General features: G+C 42.0%; 1 protein-coding gene across 7 annotated transcripts in view; it reads right to left on the reverse strand.

Annotated features, from left to right (window-relative positions):
• The window catches only part of ATPAF2 (ATP synthase mitochondrial F1 complex assembly factor 2), a 204,771-nt gene that overhangs the window by 28,605 nt on the left and 157,923 nt on the right, over nt 1-18,243 (reverse strand). For all 7 annotated transcript variants that reach the window (XM_085892724.1, XM_085892717.1, XM_085892722.1 and 4 more), the window contains one exon: nt 9,715-9,795. In XM_085892724.1, the coding sequence (XP_085748850.1) occupies nt 9,715-9,795 (81 nt within the window). The remainder of the gene's footprint in view (nt 1-9,714; nt 9,796-18,243) is intronic.

An 18,243-nucleotide genomic window follows, 5' to 3' on the forward strand; every position in this document is an offset into this window, starting at 1 on the left:
TAATGTCATGACCCCCCCCCCCCTCCCGACTTTCGGGGGCTACGGACTAAACAACAATCAACTCACGTTGTTTTGGCGAGTCTTCACTCGCAAGCTCGGTGAATATAGTCAGGATGCCCAATGCAGAATAGTGTACGACCCTGCTGATTCCGTGTTAGAATAGTGCAACAGGTGTAAATTGACTGTCCAGACACACAGAAACGTGAATCAACTGGTTGCCAACTCTGGATATGGATAGTATGGCCGCCATGACAGTTTACAAAATGGTCGCCATTAAATACACTTTTCGTCATATTTCAGCCGCAAATTGACATGAAATTACAAAATTAGGGTCGATTTCCCTGTTTTTGAGCATGCCTGAGCTGATGGGAGTATAGAAAAAAACATTGCTCCATCCATTTTCTAAAAATAATATGACTTGTTTTTCACTATTATTTTTAAAGAAATGTTCAGGCTCGAATTAGAATGTCTGATTATACAAACCACAATCAATGAATTTTACAACTTTGCTATAAAATGAACCTAAACTACATAACTGTGTGTTTTTCTGTTACCCAGGACTAACTGAAAAATGAAAGCCGCAAGATTTCTCACAGGGGATTCAAGGGATCGAGAAGAAGAAGAGCATGTAGACTGGAATAAATGCTTTATTTGCCAGGACAGTTCAAAAACTAGCAAGTCAACGCCACTTCGAAAGACTACAATCGATGGTGTGAAAACTGTAGCTGAATGTTGCAAAGAAAGAGAGAAATATAATGACGCTAAATATGTTGACTCATTCTCAAGAATCAGAAAATATTCTGTACCGGAGCACGTCGAAAAGATTCAATGGCACAAATTCTGCTATAGTGACTTTACTCACGCACAAAAAAGACAGACTGAAGTCAAGGATTCAGCCACAATCTGTGACTTACGCAGAAGAGATACCCACAACATCAGGTTCCTCAGAGAAATACCATGTCCCAAAGTCACTAAGATCCACGCACAGCGCTATGGATTGGTCAAAATGCGCTTTCTGCCAGACTGACATTCCTGGAAAAGCTGGTGTCCTGACAAATGTTGAATTTGATCACACATCATCCAGGATGCTAAGTTTGGCCCAATTTGACCCCACCATGCGTCACAGGTTTGCAGGTGTTTCAGACTTGATGGCAGCTGAAGGTAAATATCACCTCAAGTGTTATGGTTCTTTTCGCAGAAAGTATAAAAAGGAGAGTGGAGAGAAAAACCAGTCTCCTGAAAGCATCTGTTTCAGAAATGTGATGAACCAGCTTGAGAAAGAGCTGCAGAAGGGACATGTGTTTACCCTGAAAAACATCTGGGAACACTACAGCATGCTGTTATTGAATGATTTTGGAATTGAGGCTGGAGCCTACAAAAGCTACAATTTCAAGCAGAAAGTGGAGGTTCACTTTGGTAGTGACAAGGTGACATTCGTGCAGCCATTGGATGTCACAAAACCCCTCATAGTTGTGTCCTCAACTGTGACAAAGTTTGCCATGAGAACCGCCGTGAATGATTTATCTGAAGAAGGTGAAAGTTCTGAAGAAGATGAATTGGCCCAGTGCAGTCTGCCTCATCATGAGAACGAAATCCTTAGCTGGATCTTCAGAGTGGGCATAAAGATTTACAGTGACGTAAAACACTCTCCAGGGCATAGCATTATCGGTGGACTGAACACAGAAAATGCAGAGCGAATTGTACCTGAAACCCTGTACATGCTTGTAAAGCTTCTTTGTGGTGGTGACAGCACTGACAAGATGGACAATGAAGAAGTGGATGAGACAGATACCAAGAACAAAGTTCTGAGCATCTGCCAAGACATTATTCATGTGGCTTCAGGACACTGATGTCCTCATTCTCCTTGTTGCCTATCAGCCGCATCTCAGTCCCTTTCTCTGGATGAATGCAGGGACACCCAAAAAGCAACACTACATTCCCATTGACTCCATCAATATCCCAGATTCGCAGAGGGAGTCACTTCTGGCATTTCATGCAGTGACAGGTTCAGACAGCACAAGCCAGTTTGCTGGAATTGCGAAGCACTCTGCATGGGCTGTCTTTCAAAACAACTCCCACCTGTTGAATAACCTAGGCAAAGAGGAAATTCCTGATGAGAGTGTGATTGCAGATGCTGAGTCATTTGTCTGCAGGCTTTATGACCCTCATGGCCAAGATAACTCAATTCAGCGAGTAAGATGTGATCCGTTTCTCAGTCTGACCAAAGCTATTGAGAATCTGCCTCCAACTCGCGATGCTCTGATTCTACACATCAAGCGAGCGCACTACCAGACTTTTGTGTGGAGAAGAGCCTTGGAATCTGAACTTGGAATGTGGGGGAAAAATTTATATTAATGTATTTTAAATTGCAACAAATGGAGTTTCAGAAATGTAACTTCTATGCTGCAAATTGAATTGGCTGTCATTTCTGGCCAAAAGACTTTTGCCCTAAATGATAAGAAATGTGTTGTTCTGGAGCAGAGTGACCGAGCTGATAAATGAACCTTTGCTTAGAAAATGTACGAAGTGGCTTTTCGTCTAAAGGACACGTCTACAGTCTGGGTGAATATCCCCCAACCTTTCTCTCATGGAAGTATAAAATGCTTTGAAATCTAAAAGTTTGGAGTACGAGCACGTGAGGAAGTATAGTTTCTCAGTGGCTCGTACTCCTTGGAACTGACCAAGTACCAAGTTAGAATAAAACTCTCTGATGTAATGTAGAAGTGAATTGAATCGGGTTGGTCTAACTGTTAACTAAAGTAAGAATAAATGATATAGAACCAAATAATATTGCAATCAAATGGGGATTCTTAAGTTCATTGTACAAGGGTGAGAAGTGTATGGTGTATAATTAGGAAATAAATTGTTTCACAAGGAAGGACTTGTGTGGACATCAGTTTTATCAGTGTCGATAGGGTTGTTTTTGTAGGATTTTATAATCAAATCGGACAAACGTAAAACTCTGTCTGAAGTCAAATAGGATTCCACAATCGACCAGTTAGAATCCTTCAGGAGGACAACGATCACAACAAGGTGGGTTAAAAAAAATCCACATCACCACATCTACCTGCACCTGAGAACTGTGGGTGGGAACAGGTCGTCAAAGATGGCAACGAGACATTTCAGCCGCGACTCATGACTGCACAGCCTATTACTGCTTACTGTGTAGAATTGACGACATGCAAATGCCGTGGGTCATGCTCAACTCGACGGTGCAAATGTACATGGAATGGACTGCCTTGCACGAAAGCATGTGGATGCAAAGCCCTTTGTAGGAACCCGTTCAGTGTACAAGCCGATCAATAGCTCTGAAAATTGTACTTGGGTGTTCTCACAACACTTTTCTCTTCTGCAAAGCAATGTAATTTTGTGTTAGAAAGAATCTGACAGCTGTTGAAATAACCTTTGACTGACTGTAAACCCATTTCCATCAATAGTGCTAAACATTTTCTTTTTCACATTTGTTGCTCGTATGTGCATTTTCAATTTCGTCTTTAAGTTGTCAATTATGTGAAAAGTTGTGATCCAGTACAAAAATAAAGCACAAAATAGTGTTACTCGTGTCAGATTACATAGTATTTCACAATCATGACAAATTTCTGGCTAGTACAATTTGCAGTAAGAAAAAGACTAAATCTGATGGCGGCCATTTTGATTACTGTCATGGCGGCCATAATATTCAGATGCAGACTTGGCAACAAGTGGAACTAGACTTGGTCATACCTAGACTTCAAAAACACCAGTTGCACCATTCTAACATGAAATCAGCAGCGAACCTATTTTCTAGGCAAGCTACAGATTTTGGCTTCTAGACTAATACAACGTTTCAACAAGAGAAGGTAATCTCGTTTGATGCTGGTTTCATGCAAATCGAATAAGAATTGACCGAGTTATGCCGAAAACCGCATATTTTTCAAGGGAGTGACCCCCCCCCCCCGACATTTTACCCCAACCGGTGACATGTGTTATGACGTCATTGTGTCACAAGATTGGGCATTAAATTCTGAACATTCTGGTGCTGGGTTCATGTAAAGCGGACAAGAATTGACCGCGTTATGACAAAAACCGCATATTTTTCAAGGTCGTGACCCCCCTGACCTTTGACCCCTAACCGGTAACAAGAGTATGGGCATCATTGTGTCATATTGCATATCACAAGATGAGGCGTTGAATTCTGAACATTTTGGCGTTAGTTGCATGCAAATTGAATAAAAATTGACGGTGTTATCGTAAAAAGACGATTTTGACCTCTTCGTGACCTTGACCTTGACCCGAACGATCCCAAAATCTAATCGAATGCTTCCTGGCTAATAACCAATCATCCCACCAAATTTCATGCAATTCGGTTTAATACTTTTTGAGTTATACGAATCACAAGATTACAAATAAATAAATAAATAAATACACGCCGACCAAAACATAACCTTTCGCAGAACGCGAAGGTAACAAGTGGATTTGGCAACGCAACCCCAGCGTCAAGATTCGCCCAACATCTCGGAAGGTTCCACCGATGAAGAAGCGAGAGATATACTGACTGATCGTGGACCTGGCTTTGCCAATGACATTGGATGTTGGCCTCCTGAGCGACCGTCGTCAGTGATGATCGACTTCTGGTCATCACAAGATTTGGAGCCCCTGCAGAATTCGACTAGTCCCTTTGATTCATCCATACAGTTCGTTGAAGGTGGGAAACGCTGCTGCTCCAAGAATCTTTTTTACCGTAGACTACAAAACGGAGTCCGTGAAAAGGTCCTGGCTTTGCTTCTCCACATCAACCGGAAAACTGTACAGCATCGCTTGCAAGCTCTTTGGAGGTGCTACTGCCCTGGGCGGGGAAGGATTCAATGACTGGAAACATGCCAGTCGTTCTATCGAGGTGCATGAGCGTTCGCATGTACATTGTGCGACTATCATCCGCTTGTCAGACAGAGCAACATCCGCAGGTCGTGTGGACACTGAACTCATCAAACAAGTGAGTGAGATTGCGTCCTTTTGGAGGGAGGTGCTGAAACGAAGTGTGAGCGTGATATCGTTTCTCGCTGAGCGTGGTCTGGCGTTCCGTGGATCGGATGAAATTGTTGGGTCACGGACGAATGGTAACTATCTTGGTTTAATGGAATTACTTGCGGAATACGATCCATTTTTGGCGCAGCACATTCAGAAATATGCCAACCAAGGTAGTGGCTACACCAACTACTTATCATCTATGACATGTGAAGAGTTCGTCTCAATCATCGGAAAATCTGTTCTGGATAACATCGTCGCTCGTGTGAAAGAGGCAAATACTTCTCTGTGTCGGTCGATTCTACTCCTGACATAAGCCACATCGACCAGCTCACAGTTATTCTACGATACATCGAGAACGAGGCTCCAGTGGAGCATTTCATGACCTTTCTGAGCAACACAGGACACACTGGACTCCAGCAAGCGACGGCATTACTGGATTTTTTGAAAGCCACTGGATTGGACATTGCTAACTGCTGATGACAATCTTACGATAACGCATCTAATATGAGTGGCCGATACAATGGGATGCAAGGAATGATCCAACAGAACCCTCTCGCAATATTTGTGCCACGCGTGACACACTCACTGAAGTCGGTCAGTCGGCCGTGGGATGCTGTAGTCCTGCAGCAGCATTCTTTGAATTCGTGGAACAAGTGTATGTATTTTTTACAGCTTCCACGTCGCGCTACGCCAGATTATTTGATGCCCTGAAAGCCAAAGGTCTGCAAGTACCAAAGCACCTCAGCGACACTCGCTGGTCGGCTCATTCTGATGCAACCTGAGTTCTTCTAGACGGTTACAGCGAAATCATGGATCTCCCCGATGAAATTGCAAACGATGAACAACTGAATAGTGAAACGAGAAACACCGCCGAGACACTTCACCAAACGATGTGCACGCTCGAGATAGGGTTCTATGCTGGTTTCTGGTCTACTGTCCTTGGTAGATTTGATCGTACGAGTAAAACCCTTCAGTCACAAGCCACCGATCTCAACACAGCCGTGCAGCTCCTCGAGTCACTGGCGAGCTTCGTGCAGTCATTACGCGATCAGTTTGATACATTCGTTTGTTGACGGAGTGGAGCGCTCAGGTATGGAGGAATTCACTCACGGATCGTGTAGACGAAAGCGTAATGTCTGCCTCGCTCCCTTGGACTACAGACACACTCCAGAAGTAGAACTAGACGCCAAGGAGTCCTTTCGCATCAGTGGATACGTTGCAGTGATCGACGTACTGCAGTCACAGTTGGAAAAGCGTACAAACGCTGACAGCGAGATGAGCGACAGATTTGGATTCCTGCGTGCTCTTGTTCAACTCGAAGTGGAGCAGATTCGAGAGTCATGCTCGAAGCTCGTCGAGCTGTATCGGGAAGATCTATCACCTGACCTCACAGAAGAAATGATTCAGTTCCAAGCCATGATGAAGGAGTCAGAGCCAGACTCGGGCCGTACTGAACTCGAGATGTACAGTTTTCTCATCAAGCAAAAACTCACCGATACTTTCCCAAACGTGGAAGTGCTGCTTCGGATTTACTTCTCACTGATGGTGTCGAACTGCTCCGGGGAGCGCTCGTTTTCGAAACTCAAGCTTATCAAGAACCATCTTCGCTCCACGATGGGGCAGCAGAGACTGGTCAATCTGACCATCATTTCAACCGAATCCGATGTGCTCAATTCCATGCAGGTTGACAGTATCATATCTGAGTTCGCTGCCGCGAAGTCGCGCAGGTAGCTTGTCCATTGATTAAGGCACCGTGTGTATGTTCACTGATGTGGATGACACTGCCGTATATTTGCGGTCGCTGGAAGTCGGCAATTAATCACCATTTCGGATTTCTCTTGTCCAGAGGGTTTTTAGAAGTTAGAAGATTTTTAGTCGAAGTTCGTAGTATGATTAATGACAGCGCGTCGTTTGTTATTTTCTTATATTGATCCATCTCTATCTCTTACTCTTGCAGCAACAGCATTTTTGTGATTTGATTTTAGAATGAGCTCATAGATAAGTCACCAGCCATATCAATAACAATCCGTCCATCTTGTCATATTGTCAGATTTCATTGTAATTTGTGAACATGCATGCCAAATCATTCCTGATCAGGATCTGCCAAATCTATAGATACAAGTTCAGTTGTTGATGAAAAAGCAGTTATAATTATTTAAGTTGTTGATTAATCTCCAAATTTGCACCCCCCCCCCCCCCACAATCATTGTGCCTACTACACAGGTAGTTGTTCATCCACGACTTGTCATTCAAAAGTCGGGTAATAGTGATCGACTCAAAGTGGTGCACGTACCGACCCGAGAATAGCTGTTAAAAGCATCAATGATGTTGTCCATGTCTGACCAGTCCATTTCAATAATCCACTGCCCGAATGATCGAACTGAAGAACCACACTAAGTAAATATCGAGAAGGTGTCAGTTCGGCGATGCACAGGTTCTTGAATTTGTGGGAACATGATACGTGCGTGGTCGCTACATGCTATAGGAGCACCAACGTCTGGTTCATGATTTTGATCAGCGATATCTGTGAGAATCTTGTCCAAAATCATAGTTTCTCCAGTTGATTTTGTTGTGGATGGCACGCATGTATATGTTAATGAAAACTGAGGATTTATTGAAAATTTTATGAAAAAAAAAGAAAATTAAGGATCGGATGAAAATTGATGATTTTAAAAATTTGACCTAAGTTCTTGACTTTTGTATCTTAATGTCGATCTCAAAAATTATTGGTGGTTTGATTCAATAACCAAATCTGCAAATTTCAAGATATTAGCATGAAAATTGAGGATTTTAGAAATCTGACAGAAGTTGTTAACCTTTGTCCTATTTGACCTTTTTACCTCAAAAACAATAGGCTTGCACCTTATCACTAACTTGACCAGATGAAGATTCGTGAAGATGAGTTTAAAAAAAAGCTCAAATGAGCTAAGATCCTCGTCCTCTTTATGATGACGTCATAAAACGAATATGACGTCATTGTGATGTATCAGGTTTGCGATAAATTAATTATCTGTGCTAATGCCCGGCTTGATTCCCGCAAACAAAATTAAAACAGCTTGCCAAGTTTCGGAGATAATGGTATCGGCGATTTCCATTAGCGGCGATATTATGACGTCAACTTTTTTTCTCGGAAGAATTTCTAAAATCGGAGATGGTTACTGCCTGCGCGTGGGCTTTCTGCATGCACATGGCAAGTTTCACGAAGATCCGATGAAAACTGCGTTGTGAAGCAAAAAAAAGTCAAAAAAAATAGGAATGACGTCATAAAAATTGATATGACATCATAGTGATGTATCATATGTGCGGTAATTCATCTCTGCTAATGCTCTGTTCGATTCCCGCAAACATAATCCAAAAAGCTTGCCGAGTTTCGGAGATAATTTTTTAGGCGATTTCCATTAGCGGAGATATTTTGACGTCATCACTTTTTTTTTCTAGGAGGAATTTTCAAAATCGGAGATGGTTACTGTCTGTGCAGGGTATTTTTACATATATATGCCAAGTTTCAGGAGGTTTCGATGAAAACTGTAGGCTGTGAAACAAAAAAGTCCACAATAAGAAGATGAAGAACAACAACGTGAGTAAGACTTAGAGATCCTCCACGAGGATCTAAAAAAGTGATCTGTAGGCGATTGACAGACAAACAAACAAACAGATGACAGACAGACAGAATAACGTACCAGACCAACCAATGTACTTGCGACTTCAATTTTGAAAGTAACAAACAGACTGGGTTTAAAACATAACCTCCACCCATCGCAGATGGTGGAGGTAAAAATGCCGACGTAATTTGTGAAAGTGCAAAACATGGAACGCCGTTATTATCAAAGCAGATAACGAAACTACAAAGTAAGGTATGAAAGGAAACAGAATGTTTGCTGGCCATGTGGATCGACAAGCTCAACAAGTCCAACACGCCCGTTCGCCAGCTCATCATAACAGAGAAGGCAAAGAGTCTCTTTAATGACATTAAGGGGAAGGAGAGTGAGAGTGCTGCTAAAGAAAAGTTCAACGAGAAGTTCATTGCAAGTCGTGGCTACTTCAACCGCTTTCTTGCCACTGGTGCTGACAAGAATGTTGCTGAATCATACCTGGAGAAGCGAAAGAAAATCATTGAAGATGGCAGTAAAAAGGGCAATATGATCGGAAAAAAGCAAAATATAACAGGTGAAGTGGCGATGCAAGGAACGCACCCCACCCCCACCCCACCCCTTAATTACATTAATGAGAAAAATTTATTTGATTTACGTCGTTTCGATATTCGACGCACCTTTCAGGAACACATCCCCACCAAACTACTGTCCATGTAGTAGTGAAGGCACATACCACTGGGGAATTGCTGCGGAATAATGAGAGGCAGTGGATTCAATGCCGAGTTTGTTTTTATCTCCGAGACAGAAATGGAAAGGAACATACCGCCACCACCAAATACCACGACATGATTTCTTTAACACCAAAACTCAATGGGCACCAAACAAAACGATCATTTCAAGCACTTGGTCAATTTCTGTTGCATCAGAATGATCCCTGCTCATGTCTGTCACATACGTCAACCGATCGATATAAACATTTGTGCGTCCAAAGAAATAACACTGATAAACTGCAACTTCAAGTTGAAAATCTTGCTTATTGTGGATTGGAAAGAAACTTACAAGCACAAATTATAATTTGTAACCCTTGTGATGGAAATATTTGGCATTTTCCCACCTTTCCTGTGCCCAGTGTACCACTGGGTCCCACTCTTCTTGCTGGAGTGTCACCAGGGCTTCAGGTTCTTCAGCACGAAAGCTTCAAAACAGGTGTGAAACAACAAACCAGGTGAACATGGGATACAAATAGATAAAAGAAAAGCAAAACATCTCAACAAAATAAACAGAGAGATACTCTGGGATTTGTGCTTTGGTTACACTGGACCTAAAGTATAGCTGCTCGGTTTTCAATCAAAACTTTGAGACAACTTAGATCTTGCAAAGACCAAGGAAGATTTAAGCTTCAAAAGTTTCTGAATGTGAGACCACCATTTCTACCATGCATAACAATGCAATTACTTCCTGCTCTTTTGGGGATTTTTTTTAGATAGTTGAGGCTTGTGAAAGAGCTAATACTAATACACTGTCCAGATCAGGATGCAACAGGACAAACAGAACAGTGAAAGGAGTTTGGGGGGGGGGGGGAGGAGGGAAATAACAACAGCTGAGTTGAAGTCCAAGATAGAGGGAGACTTGGACAAGCAATGAGTGTGGGGAGGAATGAGGGGCAGCAGAGAATGCCTAGGGTGAACAAGATAGATACACAAGGAAACTCTCAGGAGGGGAAAACTACAAATTTGGAAGGAGGTATTTGAGTGGGGTTAACGAGGATAGAAAAAATCATGCTTTCAGATTGGGGATTATCTGAGATGGTTGTGAACAGCTGTCTTAAAGATGTGGAGAAGAAGATCTTGAAGATCTGGCTTCTCAGAGAGGAAAGCAAGTGATCTAGATTTTCTTCCAGAGAATTGTTTGATTTCCTATCTCTAGTTTTGTCTGTTTCCCAAATCCCAGCTACCTCCAACCACTCTGAGTTCCATTACACATGAAACAGTCTGGTCTTTGTAGTCCTTCAAAAATTCAGACCATCTCCCCACCAAAACAACACTTTTCTTTGTGCATCTCACCCTCTCCTCCATCAATTTATGGAATCATCTGCCTGCTCCTCATTACTTTCACATTCTGCGAAAGGTTATGTATTGGTCGCTGTGTATTTATTTATTTGTGAATATGTGTGTGTTTGTTTGTTATTCGCATAACTCAGAAAGTATTAAACCAAATCGCTTGAAATTTGGTGGGATGATGGGTTATTATCCAAGGAACATTTGATTAGATTTTGGGAGCGATCGGGTCAAAGGTCAAGGTCAGGAAAGGTCAAATTCGTATTTTTACCCATAGCGTGGTCAATTTTGATCTAATTGGCATGCAACCGATGCCAAAATGTTCAGAATTCATTGCCCAATCTTGTTATGGGCGACATGACACAATTACGTCATTACCCTTGTTAGCGGTTGGGGTCAAAGGTCAGTGGGGTCACGACCTTTCAAAATATGCGGTTTTTGTCATAACATGGTCAAATCAAAACCGATTTGCATGAAACCAACACCAAAATGTTCACTGTTCTGTTCCCCCCACTCTCATGCCAAGAACAAAAAAGTAGCGGAGGTGAAGGTATGCGCTCTACCGTGTGCCCATTCTCGTTCTCAATATATTACTAAAACTCTCATCTTGTATGTAGATATGTATATATATGTATATATATATATATATATATATATATATGTATGTTCCCGAAATACAGCCAAAACGGTACATGATAGCGCAAAAATTTTAGGGCCACCTTACTCACCATTCGCCTGCGGTGCGCAGTATCAAGTTTTGTTCAAATCGAGCAACGAAAAAAATTATGAAAAATTCAATTCCCGATTCAGTCAAGTTTTGGTATGACGATCCACAAAGCACAAGGAAAAACCATGGAGAATGTGTTGATATACCTCGAGAAACTGGTTGGCCGAACGGTGACTCCTGAGGTAAATGCTCAAATTTTCTTCAAGTTAAAGTTTGACCACTAAATAATATTAATTTTTTTTTTTTTGATCAACGGCTGTCACAATGGGAACCCAAACGGATTCACGGGTCATTTAGTAGTTCATGCATGCCATCATACCACTACCTCATGTCTGGCAGCATGCTTTTCTTCCCTCCATGTGAAATTACGTGTCAGAATGATTCCCCCTTCCATACTTCGATCAGTGCATAAAACATTGTCTACCCAATCCATTAACTTTCATCAACTGCACAGAAAAAACAAAAAATTACATATTTAATGACTATTCTCAATGGACATGTATCTTGGAAGAGCAAATAGAGGTTTATATTTTCTGTTTTGAGTTAAGGACATCATAGGAAAGGCACACAACCAATATCAAAAAAAAAATAAAAAATTTAAGAATATAAAAATAACCAAAAAGGAGGCGACAAAAATGATTAGAACGTCCGTTGTTAGATTCCGATCCCAGCCAAATCACTGCAAAGATGGTAGGAATTAATCTACAACTGGAAGGGAACTCTTCAACATCACTGTGAATGCCTCCACCCATATATATTAAAAAAAAAATCTGGCTGCCAAACCACATGACCAATGATGTCATTAATTATTTTTCCCTCCCCCCCCCCATACAATTTAGCACCAGTGACCCTCAAAAACCTTCATACTGATCAGATAAAGCGTTTGATGTATGCAATTATGACGTCACAATGAAGCCACCCATCACATTAAAAAAAAAATCACATTTCCCATTGGGAATGCTTGACATGTGCTAAGTTTCAATGTTTTCCATGGAGCGGTTTCAGAGATAGAAAGGTCCACAGTTTTTACTTTTCTCCAACATGGTTGCCACACCACATGACCTATGACATCATAAGTATCATTAAAACATTATACATGAGTAGTCGCACACATGGTGAAAATTTGGTCAATCGGATAAGCGATTGCAGAGAAAACAGAGAAAATTAGCACGGAGGGACATACGTATGGAAGTACATACAACCTGAAGACAAAATGCCTCCGGCGACTTCATCAGTGGAGGCATAAAAATGGTATGTGCTGTTTCATAATTTAAAAGGGATAGGGAACAGACAAACAACTATAGACGACATACAATGGAAAGAAATTCTTCCTTAATTGCCCCACAAGGTGCAGTGCGAAAACTACTACAGCTACTACTAATCTGCACACCCAACTAAGAGGTGTAGCGACCCCCATAACCGTCGGTCTTCCGCCTACTACCAACATTCGTATGGGCTAAACCCAAACTCATTGGCGCAATGGCATAACTAAGAGAGTCTTGGACGTCCTCGTGGACGGCGCCAGGTTTGATCAGGTCGGTGGTAAAGATTTGTGGAAAGTTCCAGGGAGATATGGGCTGGTACATGTTCACAATAAGTGGCAAACATGTCCAAACAGGGAATAGCATCTCCTTTCAATATCAAGTATGATCGGGCCAAGTCTAGTGATCTCACAGATAGTCCTGTTTGAGACTCGGTCATACCATAGAACTGGCGCATGTGGCATTGACATCACATGTGTAAAGCTTGTAGGGTGTCTTTGTCCTTTTTCAAAAGTGTCCAAGTCTCACAACCACAGAGGAGAACAGGTAGGATACATGTATGTTCTGTAAATGTGGAGCTTTGATGGTAAACCAAGACGGTGCTGTTTCCAGACATGACAGAGGTAGCCATGCCGATTCGTCTATGCACATCAGGGCCGCAGTATCCAGAATAATGAATGATCGAGCACAGGTAAGTGAAGTGGTCCACTGACTCCACAACTACACCAGAAATAGGTACTGGTTGGGGGAAAGGACCAATGGCAACATTCTGTACCGTTGTTGTTTTTTACCATGAAGGCTTAAGGCCGAGGCTTTTAGCAACATATTCAAAGCAGTTCAACATGGCCGGCCAGTGAACAAAGTACCTCGCAAACAGGGCGGCATCATCTGCATAGAGCAGATCGGTGATGACTTCTCTACAGATATCAATTCCAAGCCGATCTGCACACCTTGACATTATCCAGTTCATGTCACAACAGAAGAGGGAGGGAGCAAGGATGCAGCCCTGACAAACTCCATAAAAACGTTGACAAAGGTGGTGATAAGTCAGTGTCCACCCTAACGCAGGCTCTTGTATTTTCATGGAGGTTCCGGATCAGGTTAAGAAGTGTTAACGCAACTCCATTGCCTTTCAACACCTTCCATCGGGATGTCCAGTCAACCAAGTCAAATGCGGCCTTGATGTCGATATATGCCACATTTAATGGGCACTGAAATCCCTGATGAGGTTCTGCAAGAATGCGTAGGGCTCGTATAGCATCAGTCATCGACCTGTTTGGGGAAAAACCAGATTAGTGGGGGCATCTATGTTGCAGTAGGAGGGGGTGAAAACGGTTCAGAGAAACAAGAGCAAATACCTTCCCAGGAACTGAGAGTAAGGTAATCGAGCAATGGCTACTGCAGTTAAACTAGGGGCCTTTATCTTTGTCGATGGAGATTATTATGCCATTTTTCCATTCTGCTGGAACATGCCCAGAATTCCAGACACTTTTGAAAAGGCAGTGTAATGCCTCACAGAATGGAGTCTCAGCACATTTCAGCAGTTCTGCAGTGATCTTGTCACACCCAGATGCTCAACCACGTTTGAGTTTCCTCACTGCTCGATGGACCTCAGGCAGGGATGGAGTATCTATGCACACAGAGACATCATCGCCAGCCATGGGTGCATCTTCCTCCAAGTTTGGGAAGCAGGAAATTTAAGAGCCCGCTCAAAATGTTCTTTCCAGCAGTTGAGTTTCCTCATTGGTGTGGCAGGGTGTACCGCTTGCCATCATGATCGGAATCCCGCTTTTGTTTTTAGATCCTCGTGGAGGATCTCCAAGTCTTACTCACGTTGTTGTTCTTGTGGACTTTTTTGTTTCACAGCCTACAGTTTTCATCGAAACTTCCTGAAACTTGGCATATATATGTAAAAATACCCTGCGCAGACAGTAACCATCTCCGATTTTGAAAATTCCTCCTAGAAAAAAGTTATGATGTCAAAATATCTCCGCGAATGGAAATCACCTAAAAAATTATCTCCGAAACTCGGCAAGCTTTTTGAAGTCTGTTTGCGGGAATCGAACAGGGCATTAGCAGAGATTAATTACCTCACATATGATACATCACTATGATGTCATATCAATTTTTATGACGTCATTCCTATTTTTTGTTTCACAACCCAGAGTTTTCATCGGATCTTTGTGAAACTTGCCATGTACTGTATAGGCAGAAAGCCCACGCGCAGACAATAACCATCTCCTATTTTGGAAGTTCTTCCTAGAAAAAAAGTTGACGTCATAATATCGGCGCTAATGGAAATCGCCTATACCATTATCTCTGAAACTAGGCAAGCTGTTTGAATTTTGTTTGCGGAAATCAAGCCGGGCATCAGCACAGATAATTTATCGCAAACCTGATACATCACAATGACGTCATATTCGTTTTTATGACATCATCATTAAGAGGACGAGGATCTTGGCTCATTCGAGCTTGTTAATTTGAATTTCGATCAGTGCACTTGTGCTGGATTGACCAGAAGACAGGTCTAAGGTCATTTTGATCGATACGTTCCTCAGCTGCTTTGGCCAGGTGCCCATACCAAGAGTCGAGGACTTTCCTGGTCTTCGACCGATAGACACCTCGGAGGTGCCTTCTTTCTGGGATGTTTCCTTGAAGTCAAGCTTGCCTCTTCATATAAGCAATGGCCGGGGTATCAGTCGACAACCAGGACTGTTTCTAGGGCCTATTAAATCCGACCGTCTCAGATGCTGTAGAGGGGATAGTGTCACGGGTAAGAGGCCAATGCGTCTCAATGTCATCTTGAGAGTTCGCACAGAACGTCCAAACAGTTCTGGATGTATATGTTATAATCGGGCAGACAACTCTGGGTCAAGAACCAGAGCTTCCACATTCAAGCACCACCCAGGTCTTTTTTGACGATGGTATACAGAGTGTAGGCAGATATCAGCCACAACTAATCTGTGGTCAGTGTTTGCTGGAGCTTTGGTGCCTCTAAAAACCCAATAGGATTTGAATAATGAACGATCGAGATAAAATGTGATTCAGTTCTTTATGGGTACAAGCATCGTTAAGAGATCCAGGTGAATCTGTGTATGTCTCTCCTTCTGAACCAAGACCCCATAACGGATATGTTATGGGAGGAGCAGAGGGAGATCATACGAAGAGAATTGTCATTTATTTCACCTGATCAACAGTTCCCGATAACACTTGAATCCTGTACGATCTGTGCCACAGGATACGTAAGAAAAGCGATGTCACAAAAGATGGTGTCACTCGTACCCGGAATGCTCTGCAAAGCAATGTCATTTCCCCCAAGGTCAGTGGCCATTTTTATGGTTAAGTCAGAGTCCCATGGAATTTTTTTTATAGGATCCAAGGCTTGTCTTGGAGCTGGGTACCAGCGACATCACAACAATGGTGTTGGCATTCTCACCTCACTCAGCAGGACATTTCCAAAGGAGGAATTTCCTCCTCCCGATGGATGCCAACCTGTGTAAGTTGTCCGTGCTCTATCCTTATAAATGCTGAATGTCAAGCAAGGAAACAGCATGCACCATTTTTATACCAGTCTTTGGTATGATTTGGCAGGATTTGAACCACGAACTCCCAGACTCGCAGCAGATGGTCTAACCATTACACCACCGAGTCTGGGAACTGAACTATTTGTTTATACGAGTACGTGTAAGCATTATTTATGTATGCAGCTCCTCCACAAGCAGAATTCTCTACTTATATTTTGTTTGATTTTTGTACACAGTCAAGGCTCATGGAGGAGCTAGAACACTGAACAGACCAGGACCTAACAGAACTAGAAGGGCACTCGGTAGAACGCATACCTCCGCCACAAAATGCCTGATCCAGGAGAACATATGGGGCCCAATACATTTTTGAAATATCATGCTATACAGTACTGTATCATTTTTGGCCCTATCTCTCAATGGTGAAGAATCACTTTAAAAAATAAATAATTATTGTATCCAGATCCAGATCCAGATCTTCACCAAAATCGAATAATTTCTTCCTTGTCACACACCCAACCTGTCCACCAAATTTCATCCGAATCCATCCACAACTTTTTGAGATATCATGCTATGTACAAGTGTTGCCCTTTCTCTCAATGGTGAAGAATCACTTTAAAAATTATCAGATCCGGATCCAGATTCGGATGCTCACCAATTGTAGGATCAAAATATGAAATAAACAGCCTAACCTCAAAAAAATTGCAAGAAAACGTTTTATCATGTTTTTCTGTAGTACTTGGTCCAGAGAACAACCTATCAAAAGTTGGCCGAAATTGGACCATCAGAAAGGGTCAAACTTTGACGTTAAAAAAGATGGCTCCCACTCTTAAAAAGTGCCTCATTTCTTCTCATATCCCATCATCTTCGCTGTTTTTACACATATAAGTGTAAAAATAAATAGTTTAAAGGTGTTCAAACCAGTATATCAGTGAATTCGCCATTCTATATTGAACATTGCATACCCAAGTGACATCATGAGGTAATCTATGACGTCATGACGTAACTTTTTAGTATTTCACAATTATGTGGCAAATTGATGATGATGAAGATTTTAGATGGTATTACTGAAGGCATGTAAGTTCATGAATTCTTCCTAATCAAGCACCTATAGTTACAGTGCTGCCATCTACAAACATTCAGAATATTAAGACAAAGGATTCCAATCAGCTTCAGATTTTTCCAAATTTCACTTACATCAAAATGTTGAATTATGATATAGAAAATGACAATATGTTTCAAAACTAAAGAAGATCACACAGGTAAGATTTAAAAAAAATTTTCAATGGCCATTTTTCCCATTAGACATTCATTCAGTTAGACTTCAATTAACACTGGTGAGACCATGTGCATTTCTTGTGTAGGTGTACATGGTGTAAACTATATGTAGGGCAGAGACCATTGATGAAGTACGAACTTTCACCATATCCACCCTCCTTGTTCGAAGCTAAACATCAACTACGGAAACCAGACAAACCTGCGCTTCTCGAGGCTATACGGAACCATGCTGCGTCCGTGGATGATGCTGTCCTTCAGTCTATTCCCAAGACAGATCACTACGTCTTGGATGGAGGTTCCCTTCTACATCGCTTGAAATGGACAGAAGGAAGTACCTACAGTTCAATTGCCGATGATTATGCATCTTTTACAGTGGAACTGTATGGAAAAGCCACTGTGGTATTCAATAGATATGAGGAACCAAGCACAAAGGACAACACCCACCAGTGACGGAAGACAACAACTGTGAGAAATGCTGCCAACATTACAGAGACAACTAAATTTGTGGGGAAGAAGGATGATTTCCTTTCCGATGAAAAGAACAAAAAGTCACTTATTGATATGATATCAGCATGCCTGAAGCAAAAAGGCTGCCATGTTGTCCAGGCAGAGGGGGATGCAGATGTGGATATAGTGAAAGCAGCTGTCACAATGTCCACTTTCAAATCAACTACGCTTATCGGAGAAGATACAGATCTTCTAATATTGCTTCTCTATCATGGGAAAATGGATATTAAAGAACTTATTTTCGGTCAGATAAAGGGAAACCAAATGTCTACAATATAAAGGTTTTGAAGC

The sequence above is a fragment of the Eptatretus burgeri genome, chromosome 8 (genome assembly GCF_056783735.1).
Source record: "Eptatretus burgeri isolate ZD-2024b chromosome 8, Ebu_testis_v1, whole genome shotgun sequence".
NCBI classification, from domain to species: Eukaryota; Metazoa; Chordata; class Myxini; order Myxiniformes; family Myxinidae; genus Eptatretus; species Eptatretus burgeri.